At 45.0% G+C, this 25,332-nt stretch overlaps 1 protein-coding gene and 1 non-coding gene across 2 annotated transcripts in view; both read left to right on the top strand.

Moving 5' to 3' along the window:
* Positions 1-25,332, top strand: part of SLC12A4 (solute carrier family 12 member 4) — a 246,864-nt gene that overhangs the window by 77,762 nt on the left and 143,770 nt on the right. The window contains exon 4 of the mRNA XM_066582693.1: positions 12,477-12,623. Coding sequence (XP_066438790.1) covers positions 12,477-12,623 — 147 coding nt within the window. The remainder of the gene's footprint in view (positions 1-12,476; positions 12,624-25,332) is intronic.
* On the top strand, positions 7,388-7,494 carry LOC136582914 (U6 spliceosomal RNA). The gene has a single exon (XR_010787241.1). It is a non-coding gene; the product is annotated as a U6 spliceosomal RNA (small nuclear RNA).

The raw sequence follows: 25,332 nt of genomic DNA, 5'->3' as shown, positions 1-25,332 counted from the left end.
AACCAAACTCGGCGACTCCTGCACCAAAACGTTATGCGCTACCTGCTCCGCGAAAATTATGCAGGAGGAAAAAACTTCCCTTATGGCCGAAATTCGGTCAGTCGTCCGAGAAGAAGTGCAGTCCTCCCTCTCAGACCTCCAACCTGGGCCTTCCGGGGTTACTCGCAGGTCGGTTCCGGCGGTGTCTGAGTCTGACTCCGACATAGCGGAAAATGTGGATTTGACGGGGAAGTGACGCAGGAGGACAAGAAATATCTTTTCTCTACCGCGGACATGGATCAACTGCTAAAAGCAGTACGCAGGACCATGCAGGTGGAGGAAGATGTGCAGCAACCCCGCACAGTCCAGGAGGATATGTTCGCGGGGTTACTCCCGCAACAAAAATCTTCATTCCCCGTAAACGCCACGCTCAAGCAGCTGATTCTAAATGAGTGGGAGAGCGGGGATCAGGCTCCGCTAATCCCCAGGGAATTTAAAGGACGCCTGTTATTTCCGGGAGATGAAGTGTCCTTTTTGGACGAGTTACCTAAAGTCGATACTGCAATTGCCATGGTATCCAGAAAGTCCGGATTGCCCTTTGAGGATACGTCCCACTTAAAGGACCCGTTGGCCTGGTCTACTTCCGGTCTCATCATGAAAGCTAACATCGCGGCCACTTCCGTGGCTCGTTCCATGGCAATCTGGTTGGACCAATTCGCAGCCCTAGTCGACCAAAAAGCCCCTAGGGAGGAGTTCGCAAGTGGCATCCCTCTGCTGCGAATGGCAACAGGGTTCCTGGCAGATGCTTCGATGGAAACAGTCCGCCTCGGAGCCCGCATGGCAGCCCTATCGAACACCGCCAGAAGGGCAGTGTGGGTGAAAGTGGTCAGGGGACGCAGCGTCCAAAAATAGGCTATGTACCCTACCGTTCCGGGGCGGGCGTATATTCGGACCAGACCTGGATCGTCTGCTGGAGAAAGCAGCTGACAAGAGTCACGGACTGCCTGCCACCAGACCACCCAAGAGACCCTTCACCCCTCATCCCTCGTCTACGTACGCCGGGAAGGGAAAGACCGGAAGATGGTCTTATCCAAAGGGCGGAAGGGGTAAGACTTTAACTTTTGTCCCTCAGCCCATACTTTCGGGCCCGGTAGGGGGTAGACGGACTCGCTGTGCCAATAGCTGGCGTAGTATTACAACTAATGAGTGGGTACTGCACCTAGTGGCGGAGGGGTACAGGATCGAGTTACTATCCCGTCCCCCGGACAGGTTTATGATAACCCCAACCCAGTCTCCAGGCCTAGAACAGGCTCTGTTGGAGGGCGTACGGAACCTGCAGGGTCTCGGCGCAATTATCCCAGTCCCTAAGAAGGAACAGGGAAAAGGTTTCTATTCCCCCCCCCCTCTTTCTGGTTCCCAAACCAGACGGCTCCCACCGCACCATTATCAATTTAAAACAACTGAATAAATTCATTGAATATAGGAGATTCAAAATGGAAACCATTAGAACTGCAACTCCTTTAATTGCCAGGGATAACGTAATGGCTACAATAGACCTTAAGGATGCCTATTTTCATATCCCTATTTACGCCAACTCACAAAAATTTCTGAGGTTTGCGCTGAGGGTGGAGGGGGAAATCCGCCACTTCCAGTTCGTCTGCCTACCATTTGGAATCTCCTCGGCTCCGCGAATTTTTTCCAAGGTCGTGATGGAAATGGTGGCCTTCTTACGAAATCAGGGTGTCATGATCATCCCCTACTTAGACGACTTCCTGTTGGTGGCAGATTCCCCGTCTGCTCTGAGATCACACTTGGAGTCCACATTGCAATTATTTAAGGAGCTTGGCCGGATTGTTAACGAGTCAAAATCCAACATGGAGCCAGAAACCAGGAAGAAATCCCTGGGTGTCATCCTGGATTCCAGTCTACAAAATTCGTCCCTTCCTCCCCTAAGAAAACATCTTATCATAGAGGAATGTTCCAACCTATATAAAAAACATAGGGTAACGATAAGAGACGCAATGCGGATCCTGGGACTAATGACTTCGTGCATCGGCGTGGTCCCCTGGGCCCAATTCCACAGTCGCGGACTCCAGTCACTAATTCTCCAGAATTGGGACAAGTTGCAGGCTTCGCTTGATCAGACAATCCCTATTTCTGCGGAAGCCAGAGCTTCACTCCGTTGGTGGGTGTCGTCGGACAACCTGTCTCAGGCATCCGATTGGAATTTGGACCCGGCCGTAATAATCACGACCGATGCCAGCGCCAAAGGGTGGGGGGCCCACTTTGAAGGCGGTTATGTACAGGGGGCTTGGGACGTTCACGAGAAAGCTAGCTCATCGAACTTTAGGGAGCTTAAAGCTGTATGGAAATCCCTGCGTAGCCTGCAAACACGATTAGTGGCGAAACATGTGAGGATCTTCTCAGACAATATGACAACAGTATCACTCATTCGCCACCAGGATACCACCAGGAATCCTCCACTACAACGACTGGCGGGGCGGATCCTTCAATGGGCGGAAGGCACAACAAAGTCCCTATCGGCCTTTCATATAAGAGGAGCCGAGAACTCAGCCGCGGACTTTTTAAGCAGAAGGAAAGTGGACCCAGGAGAGTGGGAACTCCATCCAGAGGTGTTCAGCCTTCTTGTGGAGAAGTGGGGGGTACCAGAAGTAGACCTCTTTGCGTCAAGCGCAAACACCAAATGTCGGCTTTTCTTTTCCAGAGGCGCAGAGAAACAGGCCCTGGGCACGAACGCGCTCTCTCATCCCTGGGATTGGGACCTAGCGTATGCCTTTCCCCCTCTACCACTAATCCCGCTTCTGCTAAGGAAATTACTGCAGTCAACCCTAACAGTAATTTTTGTAGCACCATATTGGCCCAAAAGACCGTGGTTCCCCCTCCTGAGATCCCTGTCAGTGGGAGAGCCCTTCCACCTTCCAACAAGACCGGACCTACTGTCGCAGGGCCCTCTTCTTTACCCGGAAGTTCACAAGTTCAGGCTTACGGCCTGGAGCTTGAGCGGGTAAAGTTCCTAGGAAAGGGTCTTTCCCCTAAGGTTATTTCCACCATTAGCGAGAGCCTTAAACCCTCGACACACAAAATCTACTCCAAAGTCTGGAAAAAATTTTCAGAGTGGTTAGGCCAGGACATCCAGCAGCTGGATCAGCCAGACGTCCGGAAAATCTTAGATTTTCTCCAGGCGGGCCTGGATAAAGGTTTGAGTCCGAATACGCTCAAAGTCCAAATTGCGGCCTTGGGGGCATTCTTCGATCTCGCGCTAGCGGAGCACAGGTGGATTAGGAGATTTCTTAGAGGGGCGAACAGATTACATCCATTCACACGGGCCACGGCACCACCCTGGGATCTAACCATAGTCCTTCAGGCCTTATGCGACCCCCCCCCCCATTTGAACCGATTACGGATCTATCCATCGCCTGGCTGACATACAAGGTAGCCCTGCTTGTGGCAGTTACGTCAGCCAGACGCGTGGGGGAAATCTAGGCCCTCACGAAGGGCCCCATATATGACTATCCACCCGGACAAAATAGTTTTTTCTTTAGACCCATCCTTCCAGCCTAAAGTATTGTCAGATTTCCACAGGGGCCAACCAATAGTTATTCCAGCCTTTTGCCAAAATTTCAAAAATGCAAAAGAACAAAAGCTCCATAATATAGACGTCAAAAGAGCGGTACTAGCGTACCTCGAGGCAACAGAAAGTTTCAGGAAGTCTGACAAACTTTTCGTTCAATTTCAGGGGCAGGCCAAAGGAAAGGCCGCTTCTAAAGATGCGATCGCCAGGTGGCTCAGGAGAGCCATCCAGGAGGCTTACAAGGCCAAGGGCATCCCCCCTCCAGAAGGATTGAAGGCCCACTCAACGAGAGCGGTGGCATCCTCTTGGGCAGAGAGCGCACGCATCGATTGAGCAAATCTGTAACGCAGCCACATGGACTTCAGGCCATACTTTCATCAAACATTATAGGCTGGACTTTAAATATAGTCAGGACGCATCCTTCGTTAGGAAGGTGCTCCAAGCCGTAATCCCTCCCTAAAAAGCCCATGCCACTTATTTGGTATTCCTCCAGCGTATGCTGTCATGATGTCATGGGGAAAACGGGAATTTTTTCTTACCGATAATTCCCTTTCTGGAAGACATCATGACAGCATACGGGCTTTTTTCCCCCCCTTACCAACATGGTTACCCTAGTTTGTCCAACACATGAGGTAATGTGTATGCTTTAACTTTGTTTTCTGAGGTGTGTGATGTCAATAAAAACACACCTTCTGGTTAAGTAACTGGTCACTGTGGTCATTTGGAACGCACTGGTGTTGGTGGAGGGGAGGTGCTTTTTATATTCTGCCTCTTCCTGTCCCTTCAGGTCAGCAGGTGAGCAACCTCCAGCGTATGCTGTCATGATGTCTTCCAGAAAGGGAATTATCGGTAAGAAAAAATTCCCGTTTTCTCCTTAGGGAGAGCAACTATATACTATAAACTAAGTGAGGAGACTCAAATGGCCACGCACGCTCCTCTGGGTAATATGCAAATAAGGGAGATGGAATAAATCCTCCACAGTAACAAGACTTGTAACAAGACTTGTATAAAAAGTCCCACTTTGACTCGAAGGAATGCTGCCTTTCAATAGGTGGCACTGTGGAGGATTTATTCCATCTCCCTTATTAACAAGTTTTCGGACATGGACAAGTGGCATAGTAAACTGTACAGTTGTGCAGTCAATGTGCCAGTTAATCAGTTTTTTTAATAAAGCCACTAGAATCAATAAAATCAACAGCTCTTTTAACATTTGGACATGAGAAACAGGAACCGCACAGAACACAGCCTTATTTAGGGCTCTTTGTACTGAGAAATAGTTTACTTGCATTACGTGGAGGTAAATGGCTGTGTACCAAATAAACATCTTGACTCATTGATTGAGATAGAAGTCTGTGGTCTACTTTTAGATTGCAGTACAGATGCACTTGGACTATTTGGGGTGTTCTCATTGAAGCCTTGCGTATACACCAATGGGCGGTCTGATCAGTGATTAAAGGGGTTGTCTCGCGAAAGCAAGTGGGTCTATACACTTTTCTGTATGGCCATATTAATGCACTTTGTAATATACATCGTGCATTAAATATGAGCCATACAGAAGTTATTCACTTACCTGCTCCGTTGCTAGCGTCCCCGTTGCCATGGTTCCGTCTAACTTCGGTGTCTTCTTGCTTTTTTAGACGCGCTTGCGCAGATGCATCTTCTCCCTTCGGCTGGTCTTGGAAGCATCGGCGTTTTGGCTCCGCCCCCTTGTACGCATCATCGCGTAGCTCCGACCCATGACGTGTGCCGGTTCCAGCCTCCTGATTGGGAGGGGGGGCAATTGATTTGTCTTTTTCCTGTGGCACTCTCAGATTACATGCAGTCTGGGCAATACTGCAGGAATACTGTTATGGGGGTCTGAATGCAATAAAAGTGGAGAAATTACTCCATGGGGTTAGAGGTGTTGGTGTTGAAAAAAAAGATGGGAAAAGGAAAGTCAAGAGGAGGATGAGTTGGAAAGGGGAAGGAGTGCCCAGTTGACTAAGTGGGTGGGCAGATTCAATTGGCCATAAGGTCTGTAAGGAGGATTGCGTTCAGCTGGTGTGAAGTGAGACTGGTAATAGCCTTATGACTAGGTGGGTTGCTGCAACTGGGAAGTAGTTTGGGAATAGTATGGTGGCTTCTGTATGTTGTAGCTTTCCCAGATTTAGTGAGCTGGCTGGTGGTACTATGGATTTTGTAAATGAGTCTGCATTTGAAATGGTAGCCGAGATTCGGAAGGTTGGCAGCTTTAGGATGGGAAGGGGGCGCGGCAACAGTGCAGGATTGACCATACTGCGTTAATGAGTGTTACATAGCACTCACGTCTGTTCAGGCATCATCTGCTCCATACATGGAACAAGTGGTAGGAGGAACTTAGTCTCATTCAACAGTTGTGACCCACTCCCGATCATTGCAATGTTGTATGAATTAAGTGATCTGCTTGTCCAACTTCAGCAAGCTGTGTATTGTGCACCTTTTGAGTTATTCCAACTACTAACAGATTTGTTCTGCCTTACGATCTCCCCAAAAGAATCCTGAATCGCCTCTCGGTTAACAGACGATTCTGATAGGGAAGCTGCTGCTGTATCCTGACCAGACATGGAAGGGACAAGGGGAACCAGTAGTGTCGGGGTCCAAGAGGGACTTCTCGAGCACAACCTTCAGCTTGTGTGTGTGTTTTTGTTTTTTTTTACTGAGAGCAATAACATGTTCTTCCTAGCATGGTAAAAAACTTTTTTGTTTATACTTTGCACAATTTTGTATTATCTGCAAGTATTTTACTGTAATCCCATTAGTATCTCTGACCCAGTCAGACCCAATGTACTATTATGAGCTGGAAGAGCTGATATAATATGCAACTTTTATTTGATAAATTAAAATATAATATACAATACTGGCCAGACTGTCAATTCTTTAAAGCAAATGTGATTTGTCACCATTTCAAGTGACTTCAAATAACTATAGTCATATGCAACCAACCGAAAATCCTACTAACCAATTGTCATTCAACATGATGATTTTCAGATGGGCAGTCATCCATGATCAAAATAAAAGGTAGATCTTACCAATTATGTTGTAAGATCATAGTCTGCTGCAATAGCCCACTCCATAAAATTGTTGGCAGTTATGTTGTGTTTTTTTTTCCCCGCACCAATCTCTGGGCAGCACCAGGGAATTATAAATCAGTGGCATAGCATAGACCCAGTTGACTTATAAATTCCATTTGACATGAGGAGAATTTTAAGGTATGCACACTGGTAATGTAATATTGTATAGAGGCATTGTTTAGTTACAACATGGTACTGCACAGTGTTTATATTAGGACATCCATAGTTGTATAAGCAATTCAGCCAAAGTTCTGTGTAACAGCACATGTGATTAGAACCCTTCTTAAAGGAAATATAAATATTTCCCCTCATCATCCTGACAGCATACACATGGAGGTTGCCTGCTGGACACCTGTTGGGACAGGAAGCGGAAACTACAAAAGGCAACTCCCACCACCGGCTCACCAGTGTCTTCCTGTCCCTACAGGACAGTCCAAGCGGGCCTCCAGGTGTATCCTGGAGGTGAATGAAAGACTCCCATGCAGCCTGTCTGCCCGTGGGGGGACGACTCTCTGTTCGGGCTGGCAGGGCTTGCGCGGGTGAGACCCTACGAGGGGACCCTCACCCGCAGGATCTACCCAGCAGTGTTCCCCCAGTGGGAAAATCCTCCCCCGGTACGCTGCCCAGTGGGGTTGTCGTACCGGTAGGAAGCAGCCCCGGTACCTGCAGGCTTGGACGCCGGTGTCTCCAGGGATCCACGTCTAGAGAGGTATGCCAGCAGAAAAAAGTGCTCGCTTCGGCAGCACATATACAAAAATTGGAACGATACAGAGAAGATTAGCATGGCCCCTGCGCAAGGATGACATGCAAATTCGTGAAGCGTTCCATATAGCGCCATGTGTGTCTCCTAGGCGGCGGGTCTGGTCGGCGTCCCCACGTGTGTGCTGGTCGGCGTGCGTCCCCACGAGTGTGCTGGTTGGCGGTGTCCCAGTGTATGCGGTGTATCCCCCGGGTCCGGCGTGACGTCAGCGCGGCCGCTTCACGGGGGGCGCGGCCTCCCTTAAAGGGGGCGTGTCGGCGCCAAATTTGAAAATTTGAAAGGACTGGATTCCTCTGCATCCTGGCTGCACCTTACTGAAGATGTCAGCCAGAGAGGACACTGAAAGCAGCCTGCTGGTGAGTAGACTGCTTTGGGAGTACCGGGGAGGGAGGATTGAGACATCAGGATCTGGTGCTGGAAGTCCTTTTTGCTGTCTCCGTCTCTTAGGACAGAGATGCACAAAAGGTTAGAGAGGCCAAAAAGCGAGTGCGCAAATGTCCAGTTGGCTTGCGGCGGCTAGAAGAGGGCCACACCAAGCCACTATGCGTGGACCCTACGGAGAAGGTGATCCGCAAAGAGGGCTCCTCGGGCATGTTGGACATCCGATCCATGATCCGCGAGGAGCTTGAAGCCTCGCTCTCCTCTCTTTCTCTGCCGCCCCCCACGGAAAGGGTAAGGCGGGCACGAATGGAAGTGTCAGACTCTGAGGAGGTCCTAGAAGATTCTCCTTCAGAATCCATGCCGCCCATGAAGGATACAAGGAAGTATTTCTTTTCATCGGCGGACTTGGGTCAGCTGTTAACTGCAGTCCGGCGCACCATGCAGGTGGAGGAAGAGGTGCCGCAGCAGCCATCCTTTCAGGGTTGCCTGTTCCGGGGACTCCTACCACAGCCAAAACCGTCATTTCCAGTTAATGACACTTTAAAACAGCTGATCCTGACACAGTGGAAACAGGCATAAATTCTTCCTGTCCAAGGAATTCAAGGATCGGATGGTCTTCACACCAGAAGATATCGAGTTCCTAGAAACCGTCCCTAAGGGGGATCTGGCGGTCGCCAGGGTCTCAAAAAGCAGCCCTCCCCTTTGAGGACATTTCCCAACTGCGGGATCCACTAGACACCAGAGTGGATTCTGTGATGGAAAAGGCCTGGGAGACCGCGGCCCTGACCGTCAAAGCCAACATCACGGCCACATCTGTGGCGAGATCTATGTCAGTCTGGTTAGACCAACTCCAGACGCTGATTTCTCAGAGGGGCTCTAGGGAGGACATCTCCAGCTGCCTTCCCCTCCTCCAGAGGCAACTGGCTTCCTGGCAGACGCCTCTATGGAGTCAGTGAAGTTCAGGGCCCGTTCAGCAGCCCTCTCGAACACAGCAGGAGGGCTGTCTGGGTTAAGGCCTGGACAGGAGATAACGCCTCCAAGAATAGACTCTGTTCCCTGCCCTCCCAAGGACACAGAATCTTCGGGCCTTCCTTGGATACTCTCCTAGAGAAGGCATCGGATAAGAGCCAGGGACTACCATCGGAGAAATCGTTTAAGCGGCTTCCTCCTTCACCCTCCTCCTTTTGTTCCCTCTAGAGCATACAAGGGGAAAGGGAAAACGGGACGCTGGTCCTATCCCAAAGGCGGAAAGGGTGAGAATCTGCCTTCCCGGATCCTACAAGTAGGGGGTAGACTGAAGGGGTTCGCCCTTAGATGGAACGAGGCGACCTCCAATCCCTGGGACTTACGCCTAGTCTCGGATGGCTACAAAATTGAAATTTCCTCCCCGGAGGTTCATAGTCACCCCCTGCCAGTCACCTGCGTCTGCTCAGGCCCTCCAGTTGGGGGTGCAAGAGCTGTTGTCCCTAGGGGCCATCACTCGGGTTCCCGCAGAAGGACTATTCAAGGGGTGCTACTCCCCCTTGTTCCTAATCCAAAAAAACAAAAAACAAAAAAACCCCAAAAACAATGGATCCTATAGAACTATAATTAATCTGAAATTCCTGAATAAATCTATCACGTATCAAAGATTTAAAATGGAATCGGTGCGGTCAGCAATCCCCTTAATTGCACCGGATAGTGTCATGGCCACCGTGGACTTAAAGGACACATATTACAATGTCCGTATACACATAGATTCCCAGCGGTTTCTGCGGTTTGCCCTGGTGATAGATGGCTCTGTCTCTCACTTTCAATTTACGCGCCTGCCGTTCGGGATTTCCTCCGCACCCCGGGTGTTCTCCAAACTGGTGTTAGAGATGGTGGCGGCACTGACAAGGTGTTGATTGTCCCATACCTCGACGATTTCCTGATCATAACAGGATCGGCTTCAGAACTCCAGTTCCAGGTCAACCTCACACTCCGTCTGTTCGAGTCATTAGGCTGGATCATCAACTCCTCTAAATCCAGTCTTCTGCCCGAGCAGAAGGGGTAAAAAAAAAAATTCTGGGAGTGATTCTGGACTCACACCATCAGTGCTTATCCCTTCCCCTAGAAAGGCAAAAAACGATCCAGGATGAGTGTCGGGCACTTTCTCTAACCACTAAAGTCTCCCTTAGGAGAGGCATGAGGGTCCTCGGCCTCATGACCTCTTGCATCAGGTAGTCCCTTGGGCCCAGTTACATTGTAGAACCCTCCAAGACTTTATCCTAAACAACCTGGGATAAATCCCCCGCCTCCCTGGATCGGAAAGTCGTCCTTACTTACAAGATAAAATCCTCCTTGGAATGGTGGATGTCTATCTCTAACCTTGCCAGAGCCACGGCTTGGTACCCCGCATCCCCAGTATCCATCTTTACTGACGCAAGTGCAACTGGTTGGGGGGCCCACTTAGGCCGTCATTACGTCCAAGGGGGCTGGAACCGGGAGGAAGCTGCTCAATCCTCCAACTACAAAGAACTTTGCGCTGTCTGGAAGGCCATTCGGGGCCTCGAGACAGAGATCAGGGGTAGACACATTAAGATCTTTTCGGATAACATAACTGTCCCTCATCCGCCACCAGGGATCCACGCGGAACCCCCGACTCCAAGACCTGGCGCCAAAAGTTCTCGGGTGGATAGAGCAGCGGACGCCTTCCGTCACAGCGTACCACCTAAGGGGCCCAGAGAACTCCATGGCGGACCATCTCAGCCGCAGGAAGATAGACCCCGGGGAGTGGACTCTACATCCACACGCATTCCAGCTAAATTTAGAGAGATGGGGGACACCCAAGGTGGACTTGTTCACCTCTCGGGAGAACACCAAGTGTCCCCGGTTTTTCTCCATGGCAGCAGACGGGGGCTCCCTGGGAATAGATGCAGTATCCCAGGCCTGGGATTGGGACCTTGCATACGCCTTCCCACCTATCCCCCTGATTCCTCGAGTCCTAAGGAAAATTCAGGAGTCCCCAGGCTCCATTATCCTGGTGGCCCCATTCTGGCTCAAGAGACCCTGGTTCCCGCTCCTGGCCGCTCTCTCGACACAGGATCGCCTCTACATCTGCCGCAGAGAGACGACCTCCTTCAGCAGGGTCCCCTGATATGCCCAAAGGTCCGACAGTTCAGACTGGCGGCCTGGAAGTTGAGCCGGTAAAATACCTGAGCCGGGGCCTATCAGAGGGGGTGACCACTACGTTATGTGAGAGCCTCAAAAATCCACCTGAAAAATATACTCCAGGGTGTGGGATACCTTTTCTAGGTGGTTGGGGCATAGTATACATGACCTCCAACAGCCCGACATTAACAAAATATTGGAGTTCCTACAGGATGGTTTGGACATGGGGCTAAGACCTGGTACCTTTAAGGTCCAGGTGGCCGCCCTTGGGGCCTTCTTCGACTTCCCCTTAGGCGACCATAGGCTAATTTAAGAAATATCTGAAAGGGGCAGTCAGACTCCATCCCTTTATAAGAGAAACCATGCCCCCATTGGACCTGAACCTTGTTTTGCAGGCCCTCTGCGCATACCCCTTTGAGCCCCTGGAAGATCTATCAGTGAAGATCCTCCCTCACAAAGTTGCCTTTTTAGTGGCCATCACATCCGCCAGAAGGATCGGGGAGATTCAATCCCTCTCGATTAGGACCCCATACATGACCACCTTCCCAGATAAAATCGATTTTAGGCCTGACCCCTTCTTTCAACCAAAAGTTCTCACAGACTTTCACAGAACAGCGTATAGTACCTCCCTCCTTCTGCCAGGAACCCCGTAATACCACGGAACAGAGGTTCCATAATTTAGATGTTAGACGAGCAGTCCTGAAGTATTTGGAATTCACACATTCCTTCAGGAAGTCTAACAACCTCTTCATTCAATTTCAAGGTCCACGCAGAGGAGGGGCCGCTACTAAGGACTCCTTAGCGCGTTGGGTCAGGAGGGCCATAGAAGAGGCGTACAGATCCCAGGGGATCCCACTCCCGGGCGACATTAGAGCCCATTCCACTAGGGCGGTCGCCTGTTCCTGGGCGGAGAGAGCCCAGGCGACAACCGACCAGATCTGCAGAGCCGCCACGGGTCGAGCACACATACTTTCGTTAAACACTATCGCCTGGATTTGGGGGCCAACCGGGATATGGCCTTATGGCGGAAGGTGCTACAGGCAGTGGTCCCTCCCTAAAGCCCTTGGTCGTTGGTATTCCTCCATGTGTATGCTGTCAGGATGACGAGGGGAAGACCGGAATTAGGTCCTACCTGTTAATTCCTTTTCTTGAAGTCATCCTGACAGCATAGGGGCTTTTCCCTCCCCTTCGGATATATTTTACATGAAGTAACGTATTGTACTATGATTTCCATATTAGAAATGATTGGTTAAGCAAAGCCGGGTCACTGTAGTTATTTGGTACACACTGGTGAGCCGGTGGTGGGATTTGCCTTTTGTAGTTTCCGCTTCCTGTCCCAACAGGTGTCCAGCAGGCAACCTCCATGTGTATGCTGTCAGGATGACTTCAAGAAAAGGAATTAACAGGTAGGACCTAATTCCTGTCTTTTTTTCATCTGTCAAGTGCCCCTATTGTCCATTGAAACATTTGTTCTATAAATATAACAAATGCTCTCTCTGTATCCACCGATGTCTAACGTGTTCGTTCTTATTCTGTCTTGCAGTCTCCCAGTATGGGCACACTGATGGGTGTCTACCTTCCGTGTCTGCAAAATATCTTAGGAGTGATACTGTTTCTCCGACTGACATGGATAGTGGGCACAGCTGGAGTGATTCAAACCCTCCTCATCGTACTGATATGCTGCTGCTGCGTGAGTGAATTCTAACTATATACATTTTTGGTGAAAGTAAAATGAAATGTAATCCACATGTTGCCTTTCACAATAGCGTTTTGCTTCTGTTGAGCCTCTCCATCTCTTAATTCTGCTTGTCAGCTCCATAAATGGAACAAACGGAAATAGATGTTTTGGTTTTTTTCAGCTTGGATCAGTTAGAGTGAAAAACCTGAAGCAGTTTGCTATGCTGTTTTGTTTCAGTAAAAAAAAACTGAAAGGGGTTGTCCCGCGCCGAAACGGGTTTTTTTTTTTTTCAACCCCCCCCCCGTTCGGCGCGAGACAACCCCGATGCAGGGAGGTAAAGAAAGCTCACCGGAGCGCTTACCTTAATCCCCGCGCTCCGGTGACTTCTCTACTCACCGCTGAAGATGGCCTCTTCCTCCGTGGACCGCAGCTCTTCTGTGCGGTCCATTGCCGATTCCAGCCTCCTGATTGGCTGGAATCGGCACGTGACGGGGCGGAGCTACACGGAGCCCCATAGAAGACTGCAGAAGACCCGGACTGCGCAAGCGCGGCTAATTTGGCCATCGGAGGGCGAAAATTAGTCGGCACCATGGAGACGAGGACGCCAGCAACGGAGCAGGTAAGTATAAAACTTTTTATAACTTCTGTATGGCTCATAATTAATGCACAATGTACATTACAAAGTGCATTATTATGGCCATGCAGAAGTGTATAGACCCACTTGCTGCCTCGGGACAACCCCTTTAAGTGAAACGTAACTGAAGCAAACTAAAAACATTCAGTCGTTTTGTGTTTTTAAATAAACGGGAATGTCTCACTTTTCGTCTTCTGCTGTGTTGTGAATAAAATATGATTTTAGATTTTCACATCATTGCTTTAATCTTTATATCTTTAATTTATATGTATTTACATATTACACAGTGGCCCACAGTGGGATTGTAGATGAAACCCTTTAATGAAACAATTTCCTTAGAATAAATTGTTCCTTTTACAATGTCTAATTTATAGGCACTTAGGATGCTGTTTTTCCTGCAAGTTTTCTTTCAAAAATTTGTTATCCTTAAACCCTTCCAGGGAATGTCGCAACATGCAATTTTCAGCTTGTAAGTGACTGTTCACAAAATATTGCTGCAAGAAGTCTCTTCCATATTTTAAGAGTGGTATTGAAGTTACTAAAACAAACAAAATTATTTTCCATATTTAACAAACAAGCAAACTAAACTTTTCAAGAATTTGCCCTCTCCTGACAACCCATTGATATTAATGGGGTAACAGTGGAGCAATTGAACACTTCCAGGCTCCCAGACTGGACGTATTACAGTTTGGGATCCCAATAGCTAGTTTGTCTGGAACATTTTATAGAGCTAGCATAAAGCATGTGGTGTGAAGGGAAAAAAAAATAGGAAAATCCAGTGCCGCCAACCCTAGGCCCCCTCCGATCCCTGTTGATGACCTGCTGTAGTGATGTGACTTAGGCACATGTAACTGCTATAGACAGCAACAGTACTGGTTTTCCCAGGTAATGATTATTTTATTCTCACATTCTTCTTTCTGCTTGACTTTTAAATGTCCTAGAAGACCTCTTTAAAGTCAGGGTAGCATTCTTTGAATAAAAAAAATACTGTCGCATGTGATGTCTCCAGCCATAGCTGCCTCTGCAGTTATTGGACTATAATTGTGTGGTCCATACATGCATTTCCTTCATTGTTAGAGGCTATGGACAGTTCTTGACATGCAAGAAATATTAGTGCTGATTTTGCATTTTCTTATGCAATATTCACTTGTTCTTTAGTTTTTAGGTTACCTGATATGCTGGTTTGCAAGTTGATCCTTGTTTCAGTCTTTTCTTATGTGGGTAGCTCCCCATGGCCACTTTGCCAGAGGAAGTGTACTATTCGCCCTATGGTTAGTGACTGACCATGACATCTAATAACACAGGCAAGGGATTAACTATAACTGAATTCAGATCATATGAGAATTATTAAAACATAACCTTAAATATCATACAATTAGCTACCATATAATTGAAAAGCACTCTACAGAAATAATTAATAACGTCGAGGAGGCAGACAATTGTTAGTTGGCTAGTTACCAGGCTTGTTCTGTTAGATCTCTGGATAATATAGACAATCTAACAAAATGATCATCCTGATAATGGCTTCCCTGTACAGCCCCCTCTCACAAAGTCCTAACATGCTTTTACTAGAAAAAAAGGAACCGCATGCTACAATAATTTCCTATTGCTACTTAATATTCACTAAGGCACTATAAAATTAAAGAGAAATATTCATCTTGTACACATGCAAATATTACAAGAGTCATTCCATGTCAAGTGGCCTTAATAGTCCCTGTTCAACCAGCTTCAGTTTTACTGGAATTTTTACATAATGTTCATACATCTGTATGAAGTTCTGCAGAGTTTCAGCTTGGTGTATAGGTTGGTTGAGGCACTAGAGGTATTTTGCATAAGTTATTAAGTTATTCTTCCCTCACAGGTTGTTTCGGGAAAAAAAATCCAAGTTTGTGTTGCATTGTTAATCTAAGCAGCTAATGAAATTTGGTGTGCTTTGTCCACTTTTTGTGTAGAATTTGAATATTTTCTCTTAAGCATTGGTTTGGTGGCTGAGGCCCAAAGAGGCTGGTGAATGTCGTGAGTCGTGACATAATTGTCCACTCGTTTAGGAGCCTAAAACTCATTGACAAATAGCTTAAATGAGCTTGAATTTGGCGAGTATTAAAAGTGCCTACCAAAGCACTGTTACACTGTCTTCCTTTTTGCTTGCACACTTACTATTGTATCCCTCACTGAAATTGGTGAAAATCATTTTTGTAAATGTTAGCTTTTTTTTTTTTTTATTATACACCTGTAACATAAAAAGCTCACTTCCAATTTTATTTTGCTTTTGGCCATTAGTAAGAGCAGTTTTTAATCTATCTGTTCCATTAGTTTCATGTTGGTGTCTTTCCACTTAAAGGGGTTCTGTCACTAAAAAAGAAAAATGCTATACTTGTCTATTCCTCCCCCATCAGTCTACTTACCAGATCTTCACCTGTGTTATCTTCTCCTGTCTTCTACAGTCCAGGGGGTCACTTCACCTCCAGTTGCCTGATTCTGCTCCTTCCTGTGAGGTTATGTACAATAGGTTGGCAGTCTGCCAATGTATGTTGCATTACAGCTCACAGGCCAGCAGGAGGACTGCCTATCATCTTCAGAGATTGCTCATGCTAGCGGTCTCTGAAATAGATTACAATTTCTTCCTAGGCAGTGAAGCTACAGCACAGGGATGTGACCTTCACTGACCCAGCAGGAAGGAGTTTGTGATAAAGCAGCCTTCATAACAAGCTGGTCCCAGCCTGCAGTGAGCTGATCTGGGGCACTGGAGAAGCTCAACCAGGAGAAGATGTGATAAGGAGACTGACAGGGAAGGAATAGGTAAGTTTAGATGTTTTTTTTTTTTAATGACAAACCCCATTAATAAGGGTAAAAAACTCAATTCAAAATGGTGAAGTTTGCACAAGATGTGTTTATTATTGTATGCATCTGGTACAGATCTGAGCTAGAAATTTAGCTAGGAATGGTTTAAGAGTTACTGGAACAAAACCAAAACAAGTCAATGATGCAGTAATTCGAGTCAGCAGAGTGTCAATGTTGTCGTGATAACCTTTAACAGCCACTTTGGGCCTTAGCCACCAAACCAATGCTTAGTGAGCCCTGCCTGTCAACTTTTCATGTAGAACTCAGAAATGGTATCATGTGCGCCAAGTTTCAATGCATTAACTTGCTTAGATCAAAAACCAAGGCAACACAAACTTGGATATTTTTATTGAAACAACTTCCCCAAAGGAAGAGTGACTTTTTTAATGAAAGTGGCTCTAGTGCGTCAACAAAGCTTTACACCCAGCAAAGACTTTGCAGAACTTAATACAGATGGTGTAAGAACATTCAATAAAAATTTAAGCAAAATTGAAGCTAGTCAGAGACCCTCTCCCAAATAAAACCAGTTGACATGGAATGACCAAAGAATACCAAAAAACTAAATTGATATAAAACCTTTGTAATCGTGTCTACCACATTGAAGGCATACCCTTTGCAAATATATAATTCTTTCAAATTAGAAGTAAATATCAAGACATTTCATGACTGAATCTCCCATTACCAGGACTGAATAGGGTTAGAATTGCGCCTTGTGGGATACAGAAAACCTCTTTGGAAAGTGAATAACAACTCACTCGGTGGGTTAGCCCTGCCAGAGGTTCCCACCGGTATCCGCTGTCCAAGCAGGTGTGTAGAAGGGATCTTTGACGGCTGTAATTCAGTGGAACTGGAGAGACATTGTGGGTCACTAACAGCAACTTGGGTAACCAGGAGCTGTAATGAATGCATCTGTGTACATACAAAAAAAAAATAGTGCCCACGCTCTGAAACATGCCACAGATGAAAGACTTAATGATCTGGTGGAGACCTCAAGCCCGAGTATAAAATCTTGATTAGCTACGCGTTTCTGCAAAACAATGCCTTTCTCAAGCTTTGAATACATATAGGACATATACAGGTTTAAAAACATGTCGTTTCACTTACATTTCATGTGATTCATTAGTGACGCCACCTGACATCAACGTAATTGTGGGGAGGGAACCACTTCCCTCTCTGGCATGAACGTAAATACGTTATACATCACTGAGGATTTGGAATACATTTTGCGATCCATTCTTTCAACAAACTTTGTTAAAATCTATTAAATTGAAAACAAACTAACTATGAGCCGTACCGTTCAATATATCATTCTTATAGGTATATTGCTTATCTGCAACACCGTCCATCTTCCTTTGTTGTGTGCAAATGCATTCATTCATTCATTCATTCATTCATTCATTCATTCATTCATGCTGAAATGCTAACTGTTAATCCTATGGGTACATAAAAAATTTCTAAGGCGTATACATACACAAAAATAGATATCTCTCATAAAATCAAGTAATACATATCTATATAGACTGACCAGACTGACCAGACTGACCAGACTGACCAGACTGACCAGACTGACCAGACTGACCAGACTGACCAGACTGACCAGACTGACCAGACTGACCAGACTGACCAGACTGACCAGACTGACCAGACTGACCAGACTGACCAGACTGACCAGACTGACCAGACTGACCAGACTGACCAGACTGACCAGACTGACCAGACTGACCAGACTGACCAGACTGACCAGACTGACCAGACTGACCAGACTGACCAGACTGACCAGACTGACCAGACTGACCAGACTGACCAGACTGACCAGACTGACCAGACTGACCAGACTGACCAGACTGACCAGACTGACCAGACTGACCAGACTGACCAGACTGACCAGACTGACCAGACTTCGGGTGAAGCTGGGTATAGTCACATAGAATTACTAGCTGAAATTATAATGATAGTTAACATCACAATCTAAATATGTTTATATATAAGGTCTGAGTTGGAAGTAATGTATTCTAATGGAGTGATAAGAGAACTATTTTATTTTCCGTAGTGTCTAGAGATACTTTTGGATAGTTATTAATATTTATGCGGTGTTGATTGATACGGGTCCGTAATACAGTCTAAGGCCGCCTGCACACGGGCGGAAATCCCGCCGCGGGATTTCCGCCACTGAAAGTTTGCATAGGAGTGCATTACAATACGCACTCCTATGCAGACGGCCGCGGTTTTGGCCGCGCGAAATCTCGCGTGGCAAACAAACCGCGGCATGTCCTGTTTTTGTGCGGGGCACGCACTCACCCGGCCGCCGGCTCCGGTCTGCGTATGCGCCGGCTGCGCGGCAGCCGGAACATGGAAGAGCTGGGGCCGCCAGGCGCGGGTGAGTACGCGCTCGTCCCTGCAGGCTCTCGGGTCGGGTCCCGCGGCAAGAATTCTCGCTGCCGGATCCGACTTGCTCGTGTGCAGGCGGCCTTAGTTTGTCCTACATATCGCAACCCACAAGGGCATTCTAGCTAATATATAACACTCTTCGAGCCACAAGTCATTCTTTGTTTAATATATTCTTCTAACATTATCTATCTTTTATGAGCGATTAAAGGACAACATTTACATCTTTTATTGAAGCATTTATATACACCTGTCTACCTGTAAAGGTTTTTTTAATCGTACTAGTGGTATGCTTATCGATGCTTTTTTTTTTTTTTTGCTTTTTTTTTTTTTTTGCTTTTTTTTTTTTGCTTTTTTTTTAAATTTTTTTATTGGGGGCTATTAGATTTTGTAATGTCCTATTTCTTTTAAAAATCACTGTAGGTTGTGTGGTTTTTTTGTTTTTTTTTTCACAAAGGGGGCCTGTTTAATTGCCCAATTTTTCTTGAGAATGCGTTTCATTTCACCACTATTACTATATTTTGTTCTCTTTTTTTTCTTCTCTGCTGAACTGTCTTTGTTACGGTACTGTTTATTTATTCAATCTCATTTTTTGACTGCATTATTAATTCTATTGGGTAGTGTTTTTCTCTAAATCTATTTTTTTAGGCTGGGTTCACACGGGGCAGATTTGCTGCGGAAATTCCGTGCGTCCACACAGGACTTCAAATCCGCTGCGGCTAAGCCCGCAGAAGCCGCTGCTGCGGCGCAGGTTTGCCAACCGCAGTAGGTCCTTTTTTTTTTTTTTTTACTTTCCGCTGCGGCCGCGCTCTCCTCTATGGAGAGCCAACTGCAGCGGAAGAGCGAGCAGCCGGGCCGCTTCAAAGAGGCCGCGGGTTTCCCTGCGGCTGTTCTGCCGGCGGAAATGTTGCAGTTTTTGCTGCGGCCAAACCGTGACATTTCCGTCGAAATCCGCCCTGTGTAACTGTGGCCTTTGGTATAATCCTTTGTGTGCAGTTTCTCTTAATGCATTTGAGTTGACTATATGGTATGTTGTTCCAACTTTTACAATTACAGCTGTTTTAGTCTAGGAAGATATTGTCACTTCAACATTTTTTTCAAAAGTAGATTGCAATAGTTTGGTTAGCATATGCAATAACCAAATCAAGGGAAATTATTTGGTCTTTATTGAAGGTCACTGTAAAATTTAAATTCCTATTTTTATTAATTTATATATTGTAGTAACTATTTCATCCCCCTCCCATATTAGTATGTAGTCAATGTATCTTCGATGGAATTTTATCCTAGGATTATAGAATGTCTTATTCAAAATACCCAATGTACAGGTTAGCGAAAGTGGTAGCAAATTTGCTCCCCATAGCTGTACCGCTAACATGTACAAAAAATTGGTTATCGTAACTAAAATTATTTTTGAGTGATTGTTGGTTAACTGGTATTAGGGAGTCCTGTAATAGGTAACATTGGACTGCTTGCGCTCCCAGAATATGTGCAATACTAGTGTTTTTAGTGATTTGACATCTAGTGAGCAAAAAATTTAGATTGCCATTCGAACTTTTTAAATAAATCTAGAAGGTGACTGGTGTCTTTTAAATATGTAGGCAATGTAATGACTTATTTTTGTATAATCCAATCTACATATGCGGACAGTTTACAACTTGCTGAATTGTTACCAGATATATAGGTCGTTCTGGAGGGTCTTCTATATTCTTGTGGATAATAAAATTACATAATATTTCTCGTTATACTATATATTTAGCTTCTGTTTTTGTTAATCCTTGTTTATCCACATTATTCTATAAGATTTTTTTGGGCTCTATATGAAACATTTGTGGGATCACCCTTGATTTGTTTTTGTATTTTTTTTTTTATAATCGTTATGAACATGTTAGCTTGAACTTACTCAATAATACAACCTATCCCGATTCATGATAATACCTCTTCCTTTTTTTTGCCTTTTTTATGACTGTTTTTCGATTTTATTTATTTTTTATTCTTTTAAAGCATTTTGTTCAGTCTCAGTGAGAATTTTTTTTATAGACTTTTTTGAACACCTCTTAGTGAAATCTTGCAGGGTAGTATGATGGCATAACTTCACATAAGTACTTTATTATAAACCCTGAAAAATCATGTGTAGAAGAAATAACAGTAGACTTTATCATCATGGATCCTAGTTCTAGAAATTTAAGATCAAAAAGTACATTTTACCCCATAGAATCAAGAGGTCCCTTTATTGATATGTTCTATCATACCACCCTGTAAGATTTCACTAACATGTTTAAAAAAAATAAATCTATAAATAAGAAAAATCTCAGACTGAACAAAATACAATAAAAATTAAAAAAATTAGTCATAAAGCAGATAAAGGGGAAGGGATTGTCATCATGAAACGGGACAGTTATGAACAAGTTACGCCGCCTGCAGACGGGCGGGTCAGATCCGGCGGCGAGAGTTCTCGCCGCGGGACCCGACCACAGCGACTGCAGGGAGCAGCGTGTACTCACCCGCGCCCGGCGGCCTCGGCTCTTTAATGTGCCGGCTGCCGGGCAGGCGGCGCATGCGCAGACTGGAGCTGCCGGCCCGGGTGAGTGACGTTTTTGTGGGAGGCTCTGCGAGCCCCGCACAGAAATAGGACATGCCGCGGTTTGTTTGCCGCGCGACATTTCGCGCGTCCAAACCGCGCCCGTCTGCATAGGAGTGCGTATTGTAATGCACTCCTATGCAGGCTTTTAGTGGCGCAAATCCGGAATTTCTGCCCGTCTGCAGGGGGCCTAAGATTGAACTTACTCAATTACACAACCTATTGGAAAAAAATCAAGGGTGATCCCACAAATGTTATGTTAGAGCTAAAAACTCTTTTATAGAACAAGATGTTGATAAACAAGGATTAACAAAAACAGAAGCTAAATATATAGTATAACGAGAAGTAAATATTCCGTACTTTTATCATATCCCAAAAATCCCCAAGAATATAGAAGACCCTCCAGGATGACCCATAATATCAGTTATTAATTCAGCAAGTTGTAAACTGTCCAAATATGTAGATGGGATTCTACAAAAATACGTCATAACATTACCTACATATTAAAGACACCAGTCACTTCTAGATTTATTAAAGTTCGAATAGCAATGTAATATTTTTTGAATCACTATACACTAGTTTTCCACGTATTCCAATGGTACCTATTACAGGACCCCCTAATGCCAGTTTACCGACAGTCATTTTTGGTAGGTGCAATCATTCTTAAAAATGACTTTTCTACAATAACCAATTCTTTGTACATGTTAGCTGTACAGCTATAGGGAGCAAGTTTCCTTCCTCTTTCGCTAATCTTTACATGCGGTATTTTGAGAGACACATTCTGTTATCCTAGGATAAAATTCTATCATAGGTACATTGACAACATACTAATATAGGAGGGGGATGAAATAGTTAATACAATATATAAATTCTCTTTAAAACAATATGAATTTAAATTTTACGGGGACCATCAGTAAATACCAAATTTTCCTTGATTTGGTTATTGCATATGCTAACCAAACAATTGTCACTTCAACATTTCTATCAACACTGCATAAATATTAAAAATAACTATCCCAAACAGTGTCTCTAGACACTATGGAAAAGAACCTGGTTGTGATAGCAGTTCTCTTATCACTCCATTAGAATACATTACATCCAAATCGACATTGGAGCTGAAACGTAAGGTGTATTGGATCGATCGTCTCTGGACCCTAATGCCGCATGGCGTAAACGAAGTATTAGAAAAGACTGTTTATATATTACATAATAATTTTTTTATTTTACACACGTCTATTACAGTTGGTTTGATTTATATACAAACTTTTTGTACATTGTGATCACACTAAACTATGATCATCATTGTATAGAATTATATGTATTCATTTTATAATCAGATATTATCCATTTTTGGATATGTATACAGCTTAGAAAGTTTTATGTACCCATAGGACAGTGATGGCGGACCTTTTAGAGAGCGTGCCCGAACTGCAACCCAAAACCCACTTATTTACCACAAGGTGCCAACATGTCAGGGGGCGAGGCTTATCACGACATTTGATCTTGCGTATTTGCACAGCAGCACGAGCAAAAATTGTCTGTGTTGCATACAAGCAATTTAACTATAAGAATGATATATTTAACAGTACTGCTCATTGTTAAATTGAACACAACAACATATACTAACAAGGTTTGTTGAAAGACTGGAACACTAAATGCATTCCAAACCTCAGACGTATGACGTATTTACGTTCACGCCAGAAAGGGAAGTGATTCCCTCCCTACAATTACGTTGATGCCGGGTGGCGTCACTAATGAACTGCATGAAATGTAAGTGAAACTACATGTATTTAAACCTGTATATGTCCCATATGTATTCAAAGCTTGAGAGGCATATTTTGCCGAAACTCGTAGCGAATCAAGATTTTGTCCTCGGGCTTGAGGTCTCCACCAGATCATTAAGTCTTTACCCTGCAGCATGTTTTAGAGAGTGGGCATGGTTTTTCTTTCTGTGTACACCAGTCCATGACGAGGACCTGCTTAGCCTGCCCTGAGCTATTCCTCTTAATGGAATAGGTAAAAAAACAGATGGAATGTGCGCCACAAGGTCCTGTTGTTCCTTAATGAAGTCACCGATCTCAAATCCCCTGCATAGGGAGAGCTGCAGGGTGGAAAAGGGGTTCCCAGTAGAGAGCCCCCAAAGACAAGAAAACAATACACAGTTAAAAAAAAAACAAAACTCTGCGTCAGTTACTCCACCCACATGAGGTCACTAACCCCGCCTACCAATATGGCGCTGCCCAGGGACCGACCGGAGTGAAGACATCTCCTTCTTTTTAAGGTATTTATATCGGCATTTTTACATGTATTGTTCACTGGACTTGAGAAAGGTACCGTGGAGGTACAGAAACGTGTTGTCCTTTCTACACGTGTGTGTGGCACACGTACGGCATTTGTGTTGGTCTGCTTTACACGTGTGTGTTGTACACATACGGCAGGTGTATTTTAAGAAGGATTAATAAATCTGTGAAGAACCTTTCTGATATATTGGTCGTATGAGGATTGGTTTAATTGTTTGGAGTCTTCACTACAAGGAGGGGGATTCTGCATCACATACCCCCCTCCTAGAAAGTAAGTGTCTGTTTACCATCTTGTTTTCAAACCAATAGAGACAAAGAAAAAATTTTTATTCTCACAATCTCTGGCAGCGCAGAGTTTTTGTTTTTTTTTTAACTGTGTATTGTTTTCTTAATGGAATAGACCTTTTCCTGGCCATCAAAAGACCCTCTACCCATCCTTTTACCCAGCTAGCTGTCTGATCTTCCTGCACTTTCAAGCTACCATTGACCCTCATATCTCTCCCAATGAGTGTCTGCACAGTGAGTAGCAAATTCCTTTGCATGTTAATAGATCTGAGTGTTGCAAGCAGCTTATTTAGATCCTGGATCTGGGCTTTGACATGCACGCATACGTTGTAGAAGATGTACACTGGATAGCACTGTCGGTAATGCAGCACTTATAAAAAATTGGGAAAGTAAAGATAAATGATTTAATGCAATTGAAAAACCAGTCCAAACGTGTGTGTGTGTGTGTGTGTGTGTGTGTGTGTGTGTGTGTGTGTGTGTGTGTGTGATCGATCTCAATCTGCCTTCCTTCATTCCCCATTCATCTGATCGCCATGAAACTTTGGGAAGTTGTACACTCCGGCGACTGTTTCTGGCATAGTCCATCTATCCTACAATAGGTGGCGCACGTGTACCACGACTTTGAAACGTAACAAGACTTTCTGTGAAAAAGATGAACAAGGTCACCGAAGCTACAATTTTGAATGGGTAATTCAAGGGGCAACATGTACTCTTGCCAACAGATATGCCATTTGAATTCAAACGTTTTGTTTCCAGTGCGACTCGCTTTTGCAATAACCATCAACAAAGCACAAGGACAATCCCTGTAAGTGTGTGGGCTACATTTGGAGAATCAATGCTTCTCATATGGACAACTGTATGTGGCCAGCTCACGCGTCGGCAAACCTTATTTATTCTTGTACGCACCAGACGAAAAACCTAATATTGGTTATCCACAAACACTCGAATAAATAAATAGAATTAAAACGACACTTTGAAATGTTTTCCATATGAAAACGAATAAGTTTAAAAAACAATTACACAATGTAAATTCCATTTTATCATAACTAATTGCCTTGAATTTCCTATCTTCTGAGGTTACAGCAACGCACGACGGTAACACTAGTATATAAATCTAAAAGACTCCCTTCTAAAATCACTGAATCTCAAGTCACTAATTTCAAGCCACACATTTTAGGAAACACCTTGAATCATAAAATACACTTGCACGTTTTAACTCATTTTTGTTTGCTAATAATGCTCTAGCTGCAGTAACTTTTGAAAAGAAGTCTGGTTGGAAAATATAGTTGGGGCATTTCAGTGCTTTTATTGTGCAAAATTAGAAAAACCTAAAAATTAAACCCGGCTGTCCACGGGCGATGCGGTATCCCGCGGCAAAGCTCCCCTGCGGCAGCCGTCGACGAATCCCTGCTGCTTAGCCCTATCTAATAGGCTGACCGCGGAGAATCAGGGCAATTTGTAGCATGCTGGAAATTGCCCACCACTATCGGAGACTCGCAATGATTATCTGCTCGTGGACAGGTGCCGACGCTTTCCATAGCAATGCTATGGGAAGCGTCGGCCGGCGTGATTCACCGGCGGTTTACCGCCGGCGAATAAACTGCCGTGGACAGGGGGCCTAGGTGTAGTATGTATAATATACTGTGTGTTTTGAATTAGTTTTGTGTCCTTGTAATTTGAGTGACCCATAGAAAAGTT

The sequence above is a fragment of the Eleutherodactylus coqui genome, chromosome 11 (assembly GCF_035609145.1).
Source record: "Eleutherodactylus coqui strain aEleCoq1 chromosome 11, aEleCoq1.hap1, whole genome shotgun sequence".
NCBI lineage: Eukaryota > Metazoa > Chordata > Amphibia > Anura > Eleutherodactylidae > Eleutherodactylus > Eleutherodactylus coqui.
The sequence above is the reverse complement of the archived record's forward strand: the minus strand, read 5'-3'. Positions and strand labels throughout refer to the sequence as shown.